Source organism: Marmota flaviventris, chromosome X (genome assembly GCF_047511675.1).
Source record: "Marmota flaviventris isolate mMarFla1 chromosome X, mMarFla1.hap1, whole genome shotgun sequence".
NCBI classification, from domain to species: Eukaryota; Metazoa; Chordata; class Mammalia; order Rodentia; family Sciuridae; genus Marmota; species Marmota flaviventris.
The window spans coordinates 45,386,446-45,408,995 of NC_092518.1; the positions used below are offsets into that span (position 1 = coordinate 45,386,446).

Genomic DNA, 22,550 nt, shown 5'->3' on the forward strand with positions numbered 1-22,550 from the left:
TTTTCCCATAGGGCTGCTGGACAGCATAGAGAAACAGCCATTTTTGAGTTAATGAACTACAGGCTCAACCAAATTAAGTGACTACTACAGAGAAGAGATCCCCAGCCCAGGTCTGTATCATCCATTGATTGGTAAAAATTGGACTACATTGAAGTTTAGGAGATAATGCTTATTTTTGCCTTCTCTAGACTACTAGAGAGCTGCTTATCTTATAGGAGCTAATCTTTCCCTTCACCTTTTGGCATGTGGCGCCCACTCTACTTCAGCTCAATTATTAACTCCTCTCTACCTTCTCCAGCTTTGATGATACAATCTGAAGGGAAAAAGGTAGCCTGCCTTCTTATTAAAACCACTTCACTAGTGCCTATTGCCATCCTGCTTTTGAGATTCTGGTTTTTATAAGCTACACCAACTCAAAGGTATAACTTTATGAGAGGGGGAGTTCAAAGATCTTGGTCTCCTGCCCATGGAAGGAAGCAGCTTAAAAGTGGTCACCCAGCCTGCTTCTTGGGACTTCAGTTTCTCTACCTATAAAATTAAGGGAGTTGGACTAATGGGCCTCAGAGATGATATGACATAAAGTGAAAGAAGAAAAAAATACCTGTTGTGGCTGCTGCTACCCCCCATTTGAAAGGTGCCACCTCTCTGCACAGCAAGGCGAGTATACTGGACCCCACGGTTGCCACTCAAGCGACTGGTAAAAGCTGGTAGAAAACAAAAAGGAAACTGAGATTGGGGAAGGGTGGTAGCAAGTTTGGTCTAGGTAATATAAAGAAAAGCAAAAAGAGCCTCATATCTAGCCAAAGCCAGATATCTCAGAGTCTTCCCACTTGCCTCCCTTTGTACCTGGGCTTCGGAGAATGGCAGAGAGTGCAGAGGTGCTGCTGTGCCCAAACAGACGTTCGTGCATGAGCTGTCGTTGACGTGCTTCCTGCTCTCGTCTCAGGGCTTGAGCCTCAGCTGCTATGTCAGGTGGCATTACAGCCAACACACTATCTTCCATGTCCTCCAAGACACTACGGCGCAGGTCTGAGGGCAGAGTCTGGATGAAGGTCACAGGGTCCATGGGGGTGTCAGAGTTGGCATTCTGGGCTAGTTCCCGTCGCTGCTGCTCAGCTCTTTGCTGTGCCAGCACCTATGGATGGAAGTTGTCAGTGGGGGCGTAACTCCTACCCAGGCAGCTTGGCCCCACCATCTCCCTGCTCACATACTTCCTCCTGAATGGCTGGAGGCAGGGCAGCCAGGAACTCAGGGCTCACTTCAGTCACACCAGGATTCCCCACCACTGCAGGAGCTGAGCTATTTGTGGAGGGGGCACTTCGGGTTGGTGGACGTATGCCCAACTGGTTCTGGAGGACTTCCCGACGGATGTCATCAGGAAGAGCAGCCAGAAAAGACGGGTCCACACCTTCAGGAAGACTAATACCTGAGAGGAGATATAAGATATGAAGGACTCACACTTCTACTGATAGCCAACATAAATCCATGCCACTGCTTGAAGAAGTCAGCTTTGTATTCCCTTTCCCTAAGCTTAGCATACCTCTCATGTGCCAAGTTCTTTCCATATATAGTCACTGGACTTTAATGGTTTGGACAACTGAAACCCAAAGATCCATGTATTAGAGGTTTGGTTCTCAGCCCATGGTGCCAGTGGGAGATGGCTGGATGTCACTGTGAGTTTTCTGGTCATATAAAAGTGTGCTTTTGAAGGGGATACCGTGATGCTGGTCCTTCCTCTTCCTTTTTCTGCTTCCAGGCACCATGTGGTAAGCAACTTGCTTTACCATGTGTTCCCACCATCATGTACTAGCCTCACCACAGGGCCTTAAGTAACGGGGCCCAAATGACAATGGACTGAAATCTTCAAAATAAACTTTTCCCTTTTTAAAATGGATTACCTTGGGTGTTTTTTTTTTTTTTAAAAATTAGTTGTTGATGAATCTTTATTTTATTTATATGCGGTGCTGAGAATTGAACCCAGTGCCTCATACATGCAAGTGCTCTACTACTGAGCCACAACCCCAGCCCAGGTAGGTATTTTATTTTAACAGTAATGAAAGGCTAACAGATACCAATGAGGATCAGAGAAATTAAATAAAGGTCATATGTTGTAAAGTTAGGAAGTGTCATAGTGAGAGAATGAGTGAACTAAGTTAAATTGGCTCATTCTATTACATTATGTACCAGCATCCTCTCACTGCTAATCCTTTTCCCACATATACATGAAGTATTTGGCTGGTGGACATTCCCTTGCCAGGGGCTACTGGAAGCTGAAACAATCTCAGGACAGCCTGAGCACATAGGGAACTCACCTGCAAGGGGATCTTCTTCCTCACTGCTTGTTGAAGGCAGTGGCTCTTCCAGGATTCCTCGGGAGTCTGCTCCAGAAATGGCCACAGCAGAATCTCTGGTGGAAGAACTCTCAGAGGATGCAGGGGGAGAGCTGAGGGAAATCATTCTCAGTTTTTTCTTAGTGCCACACATTTTCCCATTTATAAAATACTCTTAACATCAACAGCCCTTTCTCAGCAAAACCAACATAATTTTCCCAGTACAATAAGCATACCTATTAGTTAACAGGTATGAATGTAACACCCAACACATCTCTATTCTCTTCTAGCCAATGCAGTGCTTACCTGTCCTCAGGTTGCTGGGTAGATTCCCCTGCCCCATCAGTCCTGCCTTGTACTTCTGCCACAACTGGTGGGGCATCCCCAGGAGTAGAGCTGCCTGCTGTGGGCTGCTCAGAACTGCCAGCTGCTGAAGTGTCACCTACAGCCTCCTCTAGAGTACAGGAAGCTAGGCTGCTGGTGTCCATGGGAGAGCCTTCCAGTTGACTGCTGACAGCAGTCAGTGCATCAGAATCTTCAGCTCTCTCTGGGGAAAGAGAAGCTAGGAGGAAGTCACAGGGAGAGGTTAGAGTTCTGCTTGGAATCAGGCCAACATCTTCATCCCCTGCTGGTCTGCTGTTCCTACTTTATTTCACCTGCTTTTTAAGGAAGGTTCAGCTCAAGTCTTTTCGTTCATTTCTTGAAGTTCACTGTTCTAGGCATGTTTGTGAAACAGCTTCCCTAGACACCCTAGATGAGGGATCCTGTCACTTTCCAAGATTTCCCTCAGGCATGGTTATCTAAATAAACTAGGTTCAAAGGGGAAAAACCCAACAGTCTTTCCAGGGCATATCATAGGCAGCTTATTATAGAGCACAGATGGTAAGCAGGTTTCAATTTACTCTGTTGGAATACTACTGTGCTGAGAATTTTGAGGCCCCATTTCAAGCCAGTGGGAAAGAGCATCATGAGATAAAGAGCATTTGCCAGGAGGATGTGAAAGCTGTGTATGTGGGGTTACGTGCTTGCCATCTGTGGAACTGTTGTTTAATCCCAGTTTAACCGCTTACTGGATGCCCTTGGGCTAATTATTTCCCTTCTGAGTTTCAGTTTATTCATGGAGATATCACCAACTACGTTAATGAGTTATTTTCAAAGTTAAATAATAAACCTGACATGATAATCTATGAGCAGTCATTGCAGCTTACAGTTGATATCCTCATTAGAATTATAGATGCTCAACTACAATCACTTCAAGTGATACAGAGAAGAAACCTCAACTTCACCTAAGCTAATGTGTGCACACTGAAGTCCTTCTTACTTCTCTCAAGAAACAGCAAAGTTACAAAGACATCCATTCTTCTCTCCTGTTCCATCCATCTCCATCAAAAGTTAAAATTTTACTCACTTATAGTGGGAGCTGGGGATAGCTCCATCTGAGTCGTTTCTGCTTCTCCACTTGGCCTCGTGGGTCCTAATTCCTCTGACTCTACAGGCATCAATAGCTGTGTAGAGCTCCCCCCTTCTCCAGTTGGGGATTGAAGATCTTGAGGAACCTCTCCTAAGGATGGTGGGGGTGGGAGTGCTGGTTGCTGCTGAGAAGGCTGCAGAGTGCCAAGGGTCTCCTTGGACTCAGATGTAGCTGCATCAGTTGAAGAAGGGGTTGTTGGGTAGCTGTCAGGCATTGGAGTCCCATCTTTCTCGGAAAGAATAATAATGGAGGTTAAGGGGAAAATCAGCCAATGACCAAGGGAACAATCCTAATCAGCACATGTGGCTTGACCAATATTCCACTCAAGACAGTGACATTATACCCCTTCCCACAATCAACCCTCCAAGGAACAGTTCTTGGCTCGTCTAGTATACCCAGGATGAGGACTAAAGCATGGTGCCGACACTGAACCAAGAGCTAGATATCTAATTCTGTGGATCCTAATAAAATCTTTTCTGTGCTGAAGGTGAAAGGGGAAGATTTCAGGCCACAGAGGTAGGGCGAGGCTAGATTTTTCTGAACCCAGAAAAATCTACCTCCCCAAAGCCTACAGAATCCCCATTTCCTTATTTACTTGAAGCAAGAAATGGTCAGAATTTACCTCAAAGCTCTTAAAGTACACTTTCTATTCCCTTCTGCATATTGTTGTTCTATTACTAAATAAATGAAGTTATCTTACAGTTGAAGAACACCACATTTGAATTTATGCCCACTGAGTTAACCAATTAATGCTTGAATCAATGGAAGTCAAGCTACTTTATACTGGTAATCTGCCTCACCCTAAATATCATCTCTACACTTTTACTCCCTGATTATCCAAGGAACACCTACACCTACAACTTAAATGGTAATAACATTGAAAGACTTGGTGTGAATATGCCACACACCAGGGAAAGTAGTAAGTTGTATAGTTATCTTCTTATTGGGGTCTAAAATCCCTACCCCACAACAATACAACTTACTACCTCACCCTGACATGAGCAGAATCCTCTAGTAAGGGTAGTAGGAAAAAGGACACCTACCCTCCTTCACTGCGTTAAAAAATTGTGTAGGCTTTCTTTTCCCAACTCAAATAAAAAAAAAAAAAGAAAAAGAAAAAGAAAGTAGAAGACAGTTCTGAGAAAATTAATAGTGGGGGAGATAGAATACCACATGGACCATTTGTTAGAATCACAAAATTGGTACTGACCATTGTTAAGATAGAAGGATAGACAGCATATAGTCATACCATTTAGCCCACAAAGCTACCTTCCCCAAAAGCAGATGTCCAAGACAGTGTTCTTAGACTTTTAGATTCCACAGAACAATTGAGTTTAAGATTGAGAGAAAGACACACACACACACTAAAGTAGGGGTTATTAACTTAGTTTCATCATGTAAGAAAAAAACATTTTATCAATATGATTTAATAAGAATATTTTGACACCGAAGAACTAGAAAGAATATAACCTCAAAAAACAACAGCTCTATGAATGGAATTAAATTCAGCTTCAGGAAAAACATATTAAACCTTTTAAATTTTGTTCATTTCCGCTGAGGACTGCCATTTGAGTAGTATCATCAGGTGTTCTCATGAAGTGCCATCCTATGGTGTTTACCAAAGGACCAACTGTCTCAAGATATACATACTGAGTTTCAAGGGAAAGGTACAGGACACATAACCTTGTCAGAATGAAGCATTGCATAACCAGAATAGGAACCTAAACACAGCCAAGTTGGAGGGGAAGTGTACCACCGTGGGAAAGACAGTAGACTGTATAGTTATCTCCAAGATGGGGTATGACCCTAAAACTATACAATCTACTACCTCATCCCACAGAGCACCAGTGTCCATCTTCAGCCCAGGTGGGCCAGCTATTCAGAAGGGTCAGGAGAAAGAACATATTTATCAATTAGCAAGAAGGATGAAAGGGAGGGAGAGTTACCTGAGAGGTTCTGTTCAGTGGAGTCATTTGTCTTAGATGCAGTACACTGCAAAGAGAAGGGATAGACCAGTGTGGAAATGTTCTAAGGACACAAGATAAACTGTGTGAGTCACCATCCCTCACCTAGACCTAGACCAGCTAGGAGTTCAGTGATCTGATAGAAAATGATCTTGCTATGTTATCAAAAGAAGATGATCATTTCAGTATGCAAATATATGTCTAATTTCTCTATACATACTTTTTTTTTTTTTTTTTTTTTTGTACTTTAGCAACAAAGACTGGGTTTGAACGGATTGGGGGTGAAAGGGAAACTGTTGGAGGAGGTGCTACTGAACAACGATAATAAAAATTACATTAGGGATGGGCATAATCACCAGACTAGCCATAAATTTTTAGTTTCATCTAAACCCCTTTCTTGGGCTTATTTTGCGCACTCTAGCTTTTTTGTTTTTCTTGCAGTGCTGATGATGAAACTTAGGGGCTTGGTTATATATACCAGGCAAGTGCTCTACTGTTGAGCTACATTTTCTAGTCCCACTCCAGCTTTTTTTTTTTTTTTAAGCAATATGCTACCTTTGCTTATCTTTCATTCCTTTTCATGTGTTCAAAACAATATTGTTTATTAGACCCAAAGTTCTATATAAAGATATATTAGATCAAGCTTATTATTATAACTGAACATCCAATGGCCTCTTTTTGCAGTGTTAGGAGATCAAACTCAGGGCCTTGGGCATGCAGGCAGGTGCTCTACCACTGAACTATACCCTCAGTCTTCAATGTCCCTTTTTACTCATCTATAAGTAAAAACCACATGAGTAGACCTTCTATCCAAGGTCACAGAAGTTTCTGAAACAGGTAGCTTCTTTTTTTTAAACTTATTTATTACAACATTTTTTTTATTTGGTGCTGAGGATCGAACCCAGTGCTTCATGCGTGCCGGGCGAGAGCTCTACCACTGAGCCCCAGCCCCCCAGGTAGCTTCTTTTTAAAACTAAAATCATGTTAGATATAAATTTGAGCCCTAGAAAATGACATGGAGGTGACAGAATTCAAGATATGAACCTTTTCTCTGACACCTAAGTCAAACTTATTCAAATGATGGAATAGGGTCATTCTGGTAAGGTGCCCCACCACTGGCAGTCCACTAAGAAATGAAAATGAATAAGAATATGGGCTGATCAGGGTTTCTTCCTTGTCTAGCTGTAGTCCTTGGAGGTGGATTATGAGATGTGATTTTGAGGACCAATTGTGGTTCTGGCTCCAGTTTCCCCCATTGAGACACAGAGAAAAAAACATTCCCTCTGGGTTTCAATTTTTACCCCCCCAAATCAGGTATAATTAATTTGCAATGAGTGATTCCCATGTTCAATGTGAACACCCTGAGATTCTTTCAGTGAGTTATATACCATATTTATGCCAAAAACACAGGAAAGTTAAGGCAGATCTGGCCAAAGATGAACCCTCCCAGCCATTGGGAATCACCTGTGCACTCTGATCCCTGTTCTCTTTATCTTCTTTCCCTTTGTCAGTTATCTTTGTTTCTTCCTCAGCCAGTTGTTTCCTGCGTTTCTCTCGCCTCTCTTCCAGCTCCTCATCTCTCAGGAATTCCAGGTGATTGACAATGGGCACTTTAACCACTACATCAAAGAGGCAGAGATCAGAGGCTACTCTGTGGGGTGGGTGGGTTGGGAAGGAAGCCAAAAGGCAGAGCTTGTGGCCACAGAGAACCAGGGAAACAACTCTACACAATCGTCCTAGCCCTGGAAGGCTTACTACTGCCCTGATAACCAAGCTACCACACACCTGAAACACAGTCGTGCATGCTCTCAGCATCAAGAACTTTGCATTCCTCTGTCCAGCGGGTCAGGGCTGTGGGAATGCTGGACAGGGTTCCTGTAGGGGAATAAAGGGGAGTAAGATTTTTGGCCTTGTTAAGTGTCAAATGATCCAAAAAAAATGATCCATGTTAGTATTTTCCTAACATGGCCTAAGGGCTATCACAAGGTTTGATATATAACATGTACCTAGACCATTTTGTTGCCCTTGGCTAAATCACAGAATGGTCCCAGCTCCTATAAAATGTATTACCTCTAGGGTAAACACTGTTCTGCTTTACCTCAGCTAGGGAGAAAAAACCTGATAAACTCCCAAACTCTACTCTCTCCCTTACCACAAAACTTGCCTGCTTGGCTGGTAGCTGTGCTCTGGTCGTGGAAAAAGTCATCCAGCAGTTCGTCATCAGACCGGGCGATGATGTGGACGTCATCGTTGCCCACCAGGAGGCGGGCCCGACCCCGGCTTTGTAGGGGAAGACTACTGCTCAGCTGAAGGATGTCAGCAGCAGCTGAGGGACCAAGCAACCTAGAGTGATGGTGGAGTACCATGGTCACTGTTAAGTCTGCAGCAACCTTTTACCATGAAATCCTCCATCCAGATCCTCTACTAAAATTATAACATAATTATGGAACTTATCACACTGCATATAAGCCTTACTTACTCTTCTGATTACTGTATCAGTTTTATAGCTTTATTTGGGTTGAGATTGCATATTACTCTATCGTTATAAGCACAGACCGAGTACCACTGATAAGCTTTTACATGCCAGGCACTGTACTAATGCTTTTGTTGTACACCCTTTGTAGTTTGTACAGTGACCTTAAACACTTAACCCTTTACATTTTTAAAATTGTTTCTCCCACTAAACTGAACTGGAAGGCAGGGAGCTTGTGTTGACTATATTTAAACTGTTTGGACTTGCCACATGAGATGAATAATAATTGCTGAATGTCTGCATGGGACATATCACACAGTTTGGCACTCCTCTAAAAGCTGCACACAGAACCTACAATAATCAGAATACACACACACCTTATTTGTGGTAATATTAAATGAATGACTATTCCCCTCTCTAAGTCAAACAATGCTGAAGCTCAGTAAAGATTTTTATGAGAGCTCTGGTAACTCCAACTGATCTTCTTTACAACTCACCTTTGAAGTATAAGAGGAGGATTGGGCTGGCGATTCCCAGGGTAGTGAACATGAATGGTGTGGCCCGTATTGGCCGTTAGCTGCCTTAGGGTCCTCTGACTGCGTCCAATGCCCTGGGTGAGACGAGTTGTGGAGGAGCCACTGCCCAGTGTCAGGGAACTGTGATCTGCATGGCGTACCATCAGTGGGTGGGTGGTAGGGATATTTCCTGGGGATGGGGGGATGTCTGCTGCAAGGACAATATGCAAAGGGATCAGTGCCCAAAAGAAATTTCTTCCATGATTGTTCAAGCAGAACCATGTCTCCTGGGCCTTACTTCCTCACACGGAAACCTGAGCTTTGTCCTTTCTCCCTCATTCCCACACCACCTGATCTACAAACACTGATACTACCATAGCTTATACAATCATCTCTCATCTAGATACTGCAACAGCCTCCTAAATTGTAACTTCTCCCAATTCACTCTCCAAATTACAGCCACAGTAATGCTTCTAGGACCCTCAGACACATGCTGCTCCCTTCATCTTGAAGACTCCTTCCTCTCCCTCATCTGCTTTTACTTCTGGCCTAAAATGTCACTTCCTCTGTGAAGTCTCTCTTTGATAGACTGGGTTGGATAGTCCTGTACTCTGTGCTTTCTTTCTTACCATGTTACAATGTAATGCCTGTACTTATAATTCCTAATAGACCATAAGCTCCTATAAGGGCCAAGGATTGCTTTCTTCTTTACTGCTTTATCCCCGGTACCTAGGACACAGCAGGCACACCTCAAATATCTGTCCAATTTGCTGAATGGACAGAGGCTCAACTATAAGACCGATGAAAATCACAAAAATTCAAACACCATCATAGATGATATCTAGAATATTATCAATCCAATCCAATTTTTTTTTCCTTTTCATACTTTTCATTTACAGGTGATAAACTGAGGCTCAAAGAGGTAAGAGATTACTTGGCCAAGACAACAGACCAGACTAGTCCAGTGTTTTCTGCTATATTATGTTTGTGCTTTGAGGTCAAGACCTGTCCTATCAAGACAGCTTGAGTCTAAGAACTTGACTATCTAACTTGATGCTAAAAGGGAATTTTGACGTTGATGGGGGAGGAGGGAAGAGATTCATTCTCTTCCCTGAAAAGATGCATCCTTGATGAACAGAGCGAATGTTCAAATCCATTCCCCAATTCCAAGCTCAAAGGTGTTCCATCCAAACCCTCAAGATCCAGTGTTAGAGAAAAAAAGATTATTGATTTGCCCTATCCACTGTAGCGTGCATTCGGGTGCCTGATGCAGTCAGCTTTGGTTTCATTTTTTAATCAAGTAAATCATCAAGTTGTCCAGGCTCCAAAATGGCTGCCTGTTTACTGAGGTGGAGCAAACAAAAGCAGCCTCTTGCTATTCCTTCTTGTGAAATACGCTATTGAGAGAGATGGATTCAGATATCCCTTGCCCCAGGAAGTCAGCATAGGAAAAGAGTGCTGTTGGTATCAGATCAATAGCTGCTTTGGTTCACTGCTTGGCTTACCCTAGAGAAGGGTATAAGAATCAAGAGAGAAAACCCAGCTGAGCCCCTGTATCTTACTAGCACTGGAGAACATGTTGTCAAACTCAATGATGAGATCATCCTCCCGGTCAAAGCGCTCAAATCGGACCAAGGGAGAAGCGTTCATATCTGGGTAATCCTCATCCAATTCCATCTCAGAGCCATCGTCGTCATCGTCTTCATCTCCCTCTTCACCTTCATCATCCTCCTTAAGGGAAAATAGGAGATGGAGAATTGCTGGAGGTAAGGGTTTTCTGAAGCCTGGTGTCATTGGCCACATGTGCACATGAGGGAGGGAGGCGCTGAGGCTAGTTAGCAACCCAGACTGTTGGTTTTCTGCAGTTCTCTGTTCCCATGGAAGAGGTCATCTGAACCAACCCAAACACAGTCCCCCCTCACCTGATCATCTTCCTCATCTTCCTCCTCCTCCTCCTCTTCATCCTGACTATCATCCTCATCCTCGTTACTGCCACTGCTGTCCTCTTCCTGAGTGTGCTCCTCCTCATCCTCAGGGTCCAGGATATTCATGGAATCTAAAACAAAGGGAGCACATTGGAGGACTAAACTGAGTAGCTAGAAAACAGGCTACTGTGCAGGCCGGCAGACTGAGTGGGAAGGCGATGGGGTATCTGACTCTAGGAGAGGAAGAATCAGATCTGGGGTGATGTACAGACTTAGTGAGCCATCCCCGATTTCCTGAGAGTGCCAATCAATGCATCAACACGCTGAGCAGGGTGGCTGACTGTGGAGGCTGGCACCAGGCTGGTGCTTGAGGAGCCACGGTCTAGGACTTGGCCAAGTCTGCTGGTGCCCCCTTTCCTTTCCAGCCCTAATTTGCTACTGACTGCATCCTGTTCGTAAGAGGGAATCTGGAGCGATGACAGCAGGTGGGTGAGAAGAAAGCGAACCAAGTAAGAAGTGATAAACTTTGGGCAAGCAGTAGTAACATGTTATTTGAAAAACTGGCTGAGGATAAAGTGGATGGTGTATGTCAGCGCATGCAGACAGATGCTTCCTTATTCTGCACATGTGGGCAGCTGCCTCCAGGAAAACCCTAGTGTAGTGTCTGCCAGACGTGCAGGGCAAGAAGGGAGGCCTTTCTGGCCTCGGCACTCTCACCTTCTCTGTTGGCCTGTAAGGTGGAAGCTTGGCTGAGGTTGGAAGGAGCTTCATCCATCAGCACGTCCTCTTGTGATTCATCCTCTCCACTTCTGCTCACTGAAGGTTACAGAGCAGAGCCTTCACTGAACAACAGAGGACTTCCCTTTCCAGATTGGGTGCGCCTAAGTAGCTATGTACACCTAGCAGATATCCATTTTTTTTTTTTTTTGATGAGGGACAAGACCTGGATTCTCTGTCAACTAGCTAGGTGAGCTTGGCCAGTCACTTTACCTGTCTGAGTCTCAGTTTCCTCATCTGTAAAATGGGATGATCACATCTGTCTTGCCAATCCCACTAATTGTGAAACCACAAAGAATACTGGGTGTGAAAAAGCTTTGTAAAATTTCAGAATGCATGTCTACTTCCATTTTTCCTTTGATTTCCTTTCTTTGATCAGTAAAATAAAGACAACACATACACCCTCAAAGCCAGGTGACAGTAAGGTACCTTAGCCACTTTCCCTCTGAGATTTAAAAAGGGCCACCCTTAGGGGATGATCACATTTTTTTTTTAATATTACTGAGGCAGAAAGCCCCTGGACTTCACTGAAGAACTGAAAGGAAAGCACTTTTCTCACCCTACAGCCTCCTCTAGGCCTCCATGAATAAACACTCTTTTGATGTGCCTGATGTTATCATCTATACTGATGGTTACCCCCACCACCTCCCCCACACAGGCAATGCTTCAGACCTGCCACAGGCCTGTAGATGGCTTGTGAATTTCTCATCTGTAAGACCATCAACATCAAGACAAGCAGCAATCTAGGCTGGCTATGAGCCCTTAGGCAGAGCTGAGCAAGCAGATGATGAGAAAAAGGGTCCTCCCAAGAGAGACTGAGGCAAAGGAAGAGGCTATACTCAGTTCTGGGGCTCTCACCTATAATTGTACTGTTCCCAGATCCGCCATCCCTCTCAAGCAACTCATCTATCAGGTCCTCCAGCTCATTCTCAACCTGGAGAGAAATAGAACATACATATGGATACACACAAGTCTATCATTGTGCTAGCACCGAAACCCTAATAAAAGCCAGCAAGGGAGCGTACGTTTCTAGGATAATGTGTGACGGAGGAGGTTACATAAAAACCACACACTTGGTGCAAATAGCACAGAAACTACCACATGCTGCCAATCCACACTCAGACTGTCCATCAAATGGGTCCATCCCAGTTAGCTGATACCAGGTTAGTCTTTAGACTGTCCAGGAATACATGCAGATCTCCTTAGAGCCAGCAGCTAAGGACCATAGGCCCAGTTTTTTTACCCATTGCTACCAGCTCCAGAAATTACAATGCTTTCTCTATAGGGTCCGTAGAAGACCATTTTAATGGCCCAGCAAGAGCTGGTGCTATGGCATAAAATGGTGTTAAGGAGCTTCCATTAATCACCAGAGCCAAGTAAATCAAAGACCCTGGGCCCAAAGCCCTCAGGCCAGCTTTCTACATCAACATTTCACCTGTGCCTAAGTTTTCTGCTTGGGATCTATACCATTTCATAGTACATGGCGCCTTGGCCCTGCCCCCATCCCTCCTTTAATACAATTCAAACACATTTGCTGAGCATCTACTAAGCATATCATCTGTGCTCCTCTGCAAAGCAGACAGCATTGAGGCGAGGATCTAAAGTACTCACCCACCCACACCACCTGGGGGTTTGGTTCAGCGCCGCAACAGGGAATGCTGGATGATCTGCCTCCCTACCTGCATCTCTTGTGAACTGAGCACCTCAGGCTGCCCAGCAATCACCACTGAGTCGGTTTCAGCCTCCCCATCCATGATATCCCCATCTGCCACCTCTGTCTGAGTGACATCATGATCCTCCTCCTGCACTTCTGCTTCCCCAGGCTCGCCTGAAACAATCAACCAACCAGCAAAATAATCAAAGGGTGCCTATGTGCTGGGCACCACTAGGCAAGCATGAAGACAATAAGGTCCCTTCCTCGGGCAAGTTTACAAATTCTCAGAGAATAAACGAATGGGTGACAAAGGAAAAGACAAGGCTACGTGTGAGGATAGCCAAACAAGGCTGCAATTTGAAGGAATTCTTTGTGGGGCAGATTCCCACACCACTATGACAGATCTCTGGAAGGCCAGCAAGTTCCCAGGGAAACAACACCAAGCCAGAACAGCTGTAATCCCCATGCCCGGAAAGCAACTACAAATTCCCACCCATCCAGTTCTCCAGGCCATTGACTGATTCCCTACCTGGGTCTTGCTGGTTGCTATTAGAGTCCTGCGAAGCTCCTTGGGCATCCTGTTCAGTCTTGCTCTTGCTAGAAGCACTCTTGCTGCCAAAAAGGCTACTGGGCTGGTTCACAATGCGGGAAAGTGTTTCCAAAGGCTTCAAAGCAGCATTGACTGTGTTGGCCATGTTGGGGCTGAGTAAAGGAAGATAAAGTGATACACTGAGAACAGAAATACTAGGTGTCTTTTTGCAAAGCCCACTAAGGTTCCCACAATAGAAGCTACTAGGAGAGAAAGGGGCATGAGCTCAAAGAACTAATATTCTATTTATTATTTAGAAGGAAAAAAGTTTGACTTAAGGTCTTCAAAAGAACCCATCCCCAAAGCAAGGGTTAAATCAATGCTGTATTTCATAGGGCTGTGGTAATCATGTGAGGAACAAATTCTTGACTAGAAGCCAGAAAATATTCTACATATACGAACACATGCAAGCAGCAAACCACTTCTTAGACCCAGGATTTGCAATGAAAAGCACCAGCATTTAGTAACCAAATATTAAAAGGTTTCAAAGGAACATGATATAAGTTTTAAGTCCTGTGGATTTCAAACTATATAGGGCATTCTAGGATTTAGCAAGTGTCATGGGAACTGTAGTGGGGAAGTGTAAAATGGTTTCTAAGTGTAATAAGGCATGTGAGGCCAAGCAAGTGCCCACCAAAATGAGCAGTTATGTTTTTAATCTCTTTTATATCATACACATAGATGTATACACGTGTGTGTATGCATGATCCCTAGTAGAGTCCTCTGATCCCAACAACATTAAAAAGGAACCAAGGCTCATTAGAATAACTGATTCCAGGGACAGGGCATAGAAGGCAAAAGGTAATCCTGGGATCTCATTGGTTTTCAAAAATGAATGGAGGGCTGGGGATCTAGCTCAGTGGTAGAGGGCTTGCCTAGCATGTGCAAAGCCCTAAGTTCAATCTCCAGTACTGAAGAAAAATTAACAGTGGAGGCTGAGGCAAGATCAAGGCCAGCTTGGGCAACACAGTATGCATGAGGCCAGGGTTTAAGCCCCAGCACCAAAACTAAAGCAGTGGCATGGGGTGGAGAGGGTTTAATGGGATTATTATCAGGGGGACCAATCTGAGTATCAAAGAGAATAATGGTAGCAATTAAAAAGTCTATATTGTCAGGTAAACAAAAGTGGGAGTAGGGGGTTCTTTTATTACAGAAGAATGCCAGTTGAAAAATAAGAACCAATCAGAAAATCAGTGGTATGGCCAGTAATGTAAATGATCTAGCAAGGATCACCTATATCAAAGAACTATTAAATTAAAAATCTTCAGGGTGGAGAGTATTTACTATTCTCATGATCTCAGAATACCACCTCACAAATGATTACAAAGCAGAAATCCAATACACACCACACTATGTGAACAAATTTAGCATCAACAATAATGGGATAAAATATATCATATATTTCCTGATGTGAGCTAAGAAGAGTAAATATCATCTATGAAGTATTTTTGCCAAAAAAATGTTTAACCTGAACCAAACTGTGATTCTCACTTAATCCTGGTTTAAAACATTCTCCTCCTGGCTATAATACATAATTAAAACATTGGGGGTATTTAAAATATAAAATAAATAGAATATTATATTAATGGTAAATTTCTAGGATATAATAATGGAATTCTAGCGAAGTAAGATATTGTTTGCTCTTAAAAGACATTTGCTTAAGTGTCCGGAGGTAAAGAATCATGTTGTTTGTAACTAATTCTTAAAACACACACACACACACACACACACACACACACACACACACACACACTCTAGTTGTAAATGGACCATTTATTTATTTATGGTGCTGAGGATCAAACCCAGGGCCTCACACATGCCAGGCAAGTGCTTTACCACTGAGCCACAACTCCAGCCCCTATAACTAATTCTTAATGATTGAAGTCTGAAAGGGGATGAAAGTAGTAGTAAAGCAAATGGAGCAAAATGCATTGGTTAATACAGGTAGATACATTGTGTTCACCATAGTACTGTGAGTTTGAATTTTTTATATCCCACCCCTTTGCTTCATATATGCTATGCAAATAATTTTTTGATCACTAAGCCCCACCCCAGATGAGTTTGGAATTTTTAATTGTCACAAAAAATTAATGGGTTTGTATCAAAAAGCTAAAGATGCCTTGAAAGTGTCCCACAGGCCAAAAGTTTAATCATTTGGGCAAGTAAAGAATGACGGAACTGAACTAAAGAATCCAGTCATTTGTTTTTAAAACTGACAAAAATTCATGAGTCTTTAATACTATTTAGCAAACAGAAAGCTAGAAAAAAACCTTAAAATTAGTTTGTATCAGGAGGAACTATATTTCAGGTAACCAAACTTTCTCTTCAGGGCTATCTCACAGAAAAATGCCTAGCAAATAAACTAGAAGGAATAAAATGATGATTGTCATTAATTTAGTGGTCAGCCTTAAAAGGATTGCTAATGGCAAGTTCAAAGAGACCATGATTCCCCATAACACAATATGGGATATAATACTTCACCTAAGTATATAGTTAGGTGAAGTATTATAAGTCACCTAAGATATACTTTCTAGGAAGAAAGATTTAAATTGCTCAAAAAAAGTCTCTACATTTAATTGCAAGTTTATAGAAAATATCAAGGAGTAAAATAATAACTTTAAACTCTAATGCAAAGAAGCAACTGGACCAAGTCTAGTAGGTAAAACCTTCTGTAGGAAAGCTGGTCTGGTTACTTAAGTTAGGATCATGAACAACAACAAAATAAAAAACTGAAACAATTAGGAGCTGTATTAGAATAAACACCCTCATACCACACAAGAGCATTTATAGTATAATATCATTTTAGCACAAAATACATTATGTTTGCAACAAAAACAAAAAACATGGAAAGATATCTAATAAGATAATGGTGGTATCTGGGTGCTGGAATAGTGTCTATGTACTTATTTTTGATGATCTGTATTTCTCATAATACACATATAATGTTCTTATAATAAAAGATTAGTTATAAAGTGGAGGGAAAAAAATCATCACTAACATAGTCCAACTCCTGAGTTTGTAGAGATAACAAAGGTATACAGAATGGCAAGTGCCTTTGCCTTGTTCAAAGTCAAAATACAAAGAATGTGGGTTTCCTATTTACATCCAAAGTTTTACCACCACAAACTGCCTCCTTGCCACTTATATGGATGAGGTCAACAAGGCAAAAACCTGGGGCTGACAAATGACTTTACCTGGACAGGTCCAGGCTATGAGGCACTCTGGCGAGGTCATTAACCAGCCCTTTCTTCAGGAAGAGTCGAATGATGTTGTTCATGCCATTGTGCTGAGTCTTGGCTGTGGCACTGCTATAGAAGCTGGAGGTGGAGGGGCAGGACTCCATGATAGTACTGATGATACACATCACTGCCTGAAGCCTAGGAAAAAAGTATTATATCTCTATCATGTGAATAATATCCCATTCTTAAACCATGCCTAATTGTCTCAGATAACCCTCTTGTATTCTTTTGTGAAAATAATATCTAAAGAAGTAAGAATTCACTCTCTGGGCATCAGCATTCATAATTTTATTTAAGAATAAAGCATATTTAAATTAAATAAAACTAAAGAACCTGCTTAATATCTTTCCTGAAGACCCTAGCAATAAAATGAAAACATCCCTTTGGTTTGTCTATGTTGTTTGCCCAATTCCTCCAAATATAATCAGTGCTCTAGGTAGGTATTTGAAGTACCAAAATTATTAGAATGGACCAAAGTATATGATGCCAGTATGACCAGAACTCTTGTTCAAGTGCAAGGAATTCCTGGACCAAGAATGGAATAAGGGAATGCTTTTGGTTATTAGCACTAGGTCAGGTATAGGTTTTACCTTGCATGCTTTTCTGTACTCTCAGCCATAGCCAGTGCCCGTCCCAGGGCTGCCTTAACTTCATTCACTAGGGCCACCTGGGCATCTGTGCCACTCCCTGCAGCAGCCAAGCTTGCAAGAAACAGTCTGGCCAGGGCAGGTGTGTCCTTGTCTTCTGCATTCTGGGTATGTGGGAGGAGGTGGTCCAGAACAAAAGCTAGCACACTGCAGTCCTGAAAAGTCATTAATTGTGACATTTACTAATAAGCACAATTATTCCACACAACTTGCACAGCAACAGGGTAGAAACACACTGAAGTTTTCCTTCAAGTCATTCAAGGTGTGATCATCAGGCCCACCTTATATATGGAAACCAAGGCCCAAAGGTACAAGCTTGGAAAGTAGCAAACCAATGACAAAGCTTTGGGAGCTTTATTAAAAACTTCCAAAACTTCATGTAGATATCATTACATAGATATCACTGATACTTCTTAATATTATTAAGCATATTTAGTGGAATTGTTCACAACAAAACCTATAAAACGAACCAGGACACACTAAATACTTCCCTATCTGATAGATGGGTCGTCCGAGGCCCAAAGAAAAGTGGTTTGCACTAAAAAGTTAGTCAAGGGACAAGAATTCAACTCTTGATTTAATTGAAGGGCTATAATTCCTCCAAAATTAAATTATATTTACTGACATCTGCAATGTGCCTGGAACCCTGTGCTACAAACTACCAAGAGCTGAGTGAGAGATAGTGTAGCCAACAGACATAGATATGTAAAATTATTTAAGTTCTATCGTCACTCAAGCAGATTTGGGAACTATATGAAGGTGATGGCTGCACAACACTTTAAATGTACTAAATGCCACTCAACTGCATACTTTAATCTTTATTTTATTTATTTATGTTTATGTGGTTCTGAGGATTGAACCTAGGGCCTCGCATGTGCGAGGCGAGCGCTCTACTGCTGAGCCACAACCCCAGCCCCTCAACTGCACACTTTAAAATGGTCAATTTCACGTGAACTTTGCCTCAATTAAGAAAACATGATGAAGAATTTTAGAGTATGTAAAATTGGATCAAGTGAGCTTAGAACAATAATATCAGAAATAAAAATTAATTTCCAATAAAATACAAAGTTAAAACTGCTTTCTGAATGAAAGCAGTCAGGTTACAGTAAACACTAGAAAAAGCTTTACAGTTTGGGAAAGTAATATGAACAACTACAAAACACACAGCTTTAGAACCAGATGTGGGTTCTGGTTTCAGCTATGCTACTGTGTAGTGTAACCTTGGGAATATTTGAAAGCTTTCTTTCCTATATTAGAGAAAATACCAATAATCTACCACTGTAGTGAAGAGGACTATCATTTGTATTTATTTTTTATCATTTTTTTTAGTTGTCAATGGACATTTATTTTATTTACTTATATGTGGTGCTGAGAATTGAACCCAGGGCTTCACACATGCTAGGTAAGTGCTCTACCAGTGAGCCACAACCCCAGCCCTCAATGGTATTTACTATATCTAAAGATAACCAGTATCAATAGGTGACTGGACACATTTTATACAAAATACTTAACAACTAAAGACATTTATAACTAATAGGTCAAACTATTATAAACTATGACTACAAGTGGTATAAATGTGTAAAAGGCTTTAAAATAAAGCCTAGTGTATATATTTAATGTGAATGCCACAAAAAAGACTTATATCCAGAAAATACAAAGAACATTATAGAAAACAAGAATAAAAGAAACCTGGCATAGTGGCACATGTCTGTACTCCCAGCTACTTAGGAGGCTGGGAAAAATCACTTGTGCCCAGGAGTTTGAAGCCAGCCTGGGCAACACACCTAAGACCTCATCTCAAAGAAACAAAAAAGACTTCAATAGACACTTCCCATAAGAGAATATCCAAATTGGCCAATAAACACACAAAAAGATGGACAAGAGAAAACTGCAAATTTTAACCATAATACCACTATAATCCTGCTAAAATGAGTAAAATGAAAAAATCCCAAGGGTTAGCATGGAGGCGAAACAATCACAACTTCCATATGCTGCTGGTGATAAAATAAGTTGATACAACCACCCTGGAAAACTTCTGGCACCATCTGCTAAAGTTTAACAAATGAGCGCTCAAGAGCTTGGCAATTCTGCTCATAGTCATACATACCACCCAACAGAGATGTTTCTATATATTCACCAACTTGTATAAGAATGCTTATACTAGCCCTGTCTGTGATAGCTCCAAAGAGAAATCTACCCAACTGTTTATTAACAGTAGGTTGGAACAACAATGATGGTACATTCACACAATGGATTTCTAAACAGTAATGAAAAGAAATTCTAACTATACACAAAAGTGAATCTTGCCAATGCATTAAGCAAAAGAAATCTCAAAAGGAAGAATTCACATAATAATATTACATTTATATAAAGTGCAAAACCACTGTGTGTTTGAGAAGTCTCTGGGAGTTTGCATTATTTACTTGGGTGACAGTTTGCAGGAAAAAATTAAGTGATCACTCACTTAGGATCTGTGTATTTCTAACATGGATTGAGGTAAAAATGGTTTTTAAAATGGAGCTGCGGGGCTGGAGTTGTAGCTCAGTAGTAGAGCACTTGTCTTACACGTGTGAGGTGATGGGTTTCATCCTCAGCACCACATACAAATAACAAATAAATAAATAAATAAATACATACATACATACATACATAAGTACATAAAAGTGTTATGTCCATCTGCAACTAAAAAATTTTTTTAAAAAATGGAGCTGTTTTCACATGCAAGTGCCCTTGCACATCCTCAGAATCTTCATTTACAAACCATAAAATATGATGTGTGACCCACAAAATGAGACCCCCTATATGGAAAAAAATCCCGGGACACTCACTTAACATATATGGTAACACGATACACTTTTTCAAAGTGCCTACTAACCTGAAGACAATTCCATATTGGGACATATAAAATATGACTTCATTCTCTTCCATAGCTCTATGATAGACATTTAGATGTTTTCTGTATTTTTATAACCAATATTGCTAGCACATCTGGTATTTTTGCACATGTGTAAATACACATGAAAGTCCTATATTTTTTATATATTTGATTGAGTCAATGCATTTATTTAGATGTACCAAGTATCTCTCAAATTCTATATTTTCTTCTCAACTTTCCCCCTTCTGTGCTCTTATCAGATGACCATCAAATTAAATAATAAAAAAACAAGAACTTCTTCCTTCATACTTCCAAATCCAATTCTTATTCATTTTTACCTTTAAAATATCTCTTTAACTCATTCATTTTCCACCAGCTTCACCAAAATCATGTATTACCTGGATTACTATATCAGATCCCTAACTGGGCTCTCTGAATTCAGCCTTACCCTTTGCAATGGAGACACTGTAGGCCAAGAGATTTCCAACAGAACGAGTCACATCAGATCATTGTCGATAGTGACCCTAATGGCTCCACATCACAGGGAAAAGACGCCTAACTCTGACTTATTCATCACTGCACAACCATTCAGCATGCAGGGGTCTTTAGCAAAGTGCCCAATGTATAGTAAGGTACCTAGGTAATGGGAGTATAACAGCTTAAGCAAAAACTGGAAACATTACCTCTTTTATTAGCTCAGATTGGCCCACGGTGTAGCTGTAGTTGGCAATCAGGGTAGCAATACCAACATAGGACCTCACCAACTCTGCCAGAAGACGAAGGATAGTGGAGGTAGGCATTAAAGGTTTGCTGCCCTTGCCTTTCTGCTTGGCTTCCTCAGAGGCCCGGTCCCCTTCTTTATCTTTCTTCCCATCTCGAGACTCCTCTGGAGTTGAAGCTCCTGAGAAAGAACCAAACATTGGTTCAACTCCACACTGGAATAATGCAAAGTCAAGACTTAGAATACAAGTTCTCTTCCAGTTTACGTCACTAGACACTTTTGTCACACTGTGGTTGAAGGACAAAGAACCAGGATGACTCTGGTCTCAGACTTGGCATGTAGACATAGTACACCAAGGAGGATTTGCCCAACTGTTAATATGTCCCTCACCATTTCCCTATGCTTATAATTTTATGTTCTACCAATAGTGCACTAATAGTTCTCCCAAAATGCCTTGTACCCTATTTCATCTCTTCCTTCCCTTTTGTCTTCCTGGAACACATTTATCTAGTTCAGCTTGAATGCTGACTTCTATAAATTATCTAGATACATGAAGATCTTGCACGCCCACTATGCCTTATCTAAGAATGCCCCTCCAGCAGTTATCTTGCATTACAATTTGTGTAAGTCTCCCTCTTTAGACCAACTTCTTAAAGTGCAGGGATTTATTTTGTAATCTATTAGAGTTTGCCTGCATAGTGGGCATGATATTTCCCTTGACTCTCATCATCACCCATACTATATATTTCACATGGGTAGTAAGCCTACTAAAATGAATCAACCACAATACACTAATTATTTGACTTACTTTTAAATTTATCTCTAGGGACTAGTTATGATATTAAGGAAAATATCTCCTAAATTAGGCCTTAGGAGATCTTAACTTTCCTGACATTATCATAAGGCAGGTATCCACCACAAATAGTATATGGCTAGAATGGTATCATAAGCATCAAAGTCAGCTTATGAAAACAACCAAAAAAAGTAAGGGGCTGATTTAAAGAGTAAAACTGAAGGATCTTACCACAGCAACCATTAACAGGTAATGGAAATTATAGTCCCATTACTTTAGTATATAGATATATTTTTAACTAAACACTGAGTGCATCCTTGACAAAGTTCACTTAGACAAGACAATCTGAGAGTTACACCTGTATTCGCCTACCCTCTGCCCAGGACACCCACAGTATCTTCAAAATGCCTTCTCAAGAAATAACAACATGAGAGGGAGGAAAGGAAACCATTACCCTCTCCTTGGGAAGTCCCAGATGCAGAAGTCTCAGCTGAGGCACCATCTGCAGCAAAGACCTGACTCTGTGGAAGAAGAAAATTTCTGAGCTATCATGAAATTCAAAGACAGTTGTCCCCAA

At 41.5% G+C, this 22,550-nt stretch overlaps 1 protein-coding gene across 11 annotated transcripts in view; it reads right to left on the reverse strand.

The window, feature by feature from the left end:
• The window catches only part of Huwe1 (HECT, UBA and WWE domain containing E3 ubiquitin protein ligase 1), a 144,142-nt gene that overhangs the window by 14,943 nt on the left and 106,649 nt on the right, over positions 1-22,550 (reverse strand). For 9 of the 11 annotated variants that reach the window (XM_071606515.1, XM_071606516.1, XM_071606514.1 and 6 more), the window contains 21 exons: positions 22,428-22,494; positions 21,143-21,360; positions 17,528-17,739; positions 16,893-17,075; positions 13,639-13,811; positions 13,135-13,283; positions 12,314-12,389; positions 11,396-11,494; positions 10,676-10,809; positions 10,316-10,484; positions 8,736-8,964; positions 7,930-8,108; positions 7,551-7,640; positions 7,230-7,384; positions 5,748-5,793; positions 3,739-4,026; positions 2,637-2,892; positions 2,313-2,443; positions 1,212-1,426; positions 847-1,135; positions 602-704 (listed from right to left, as the gene is read on the reverse strand). In XM_071606515.1, the coding sequence (XP_071462616.1) occupies positions 602-704; positions 847-1,135; positions 1,212-1,426; positions 2,313-2,443; positions 2,637-2,892; positions 3,739-4,026; positions 5,748-5,793; positions 7,230-7,384; positions 7,551-7,640; positions 7,930-8,108; positions 8,736-8,964; positions 10,316-10,484; positions 10,676-10,809; positions 11,396-11,494; positions 12,314-12,389; positions 13,135-13,283; positions 13,639-13,811; positions 16,893-17,075; positions 17,528-17,739; positions 21,143-21,360; positions 22,428-22,494 (3,461 nt within the window). The remainder of the gene's footprint in view (positions 1-601; positions 705-846; positions 1,136-1,211; positions 1,427-2,312; positions 2,444-2,636; positions 2,893-3,738; positions 4,027-5,747; positions 5,794-7,229; positions 7,385-7,550; positions 7,641-7,929; positions 8,109-8,735; positions 8,965-10,315; positions 10,485-10,675; positions 10,810-11,395; positions 11,495-12,313; positions 12,390-13,134; positions 13,284-13,638; positions 13,812-16,892; positions 17,076-17,527; positions 17,740-21,142; positions 21,361-22,427; positions 22,495-22,550) is intronic. The other 2 variants (XM_071606517.1, XM_071606518.1) reach the window with 2 other exon arrangements.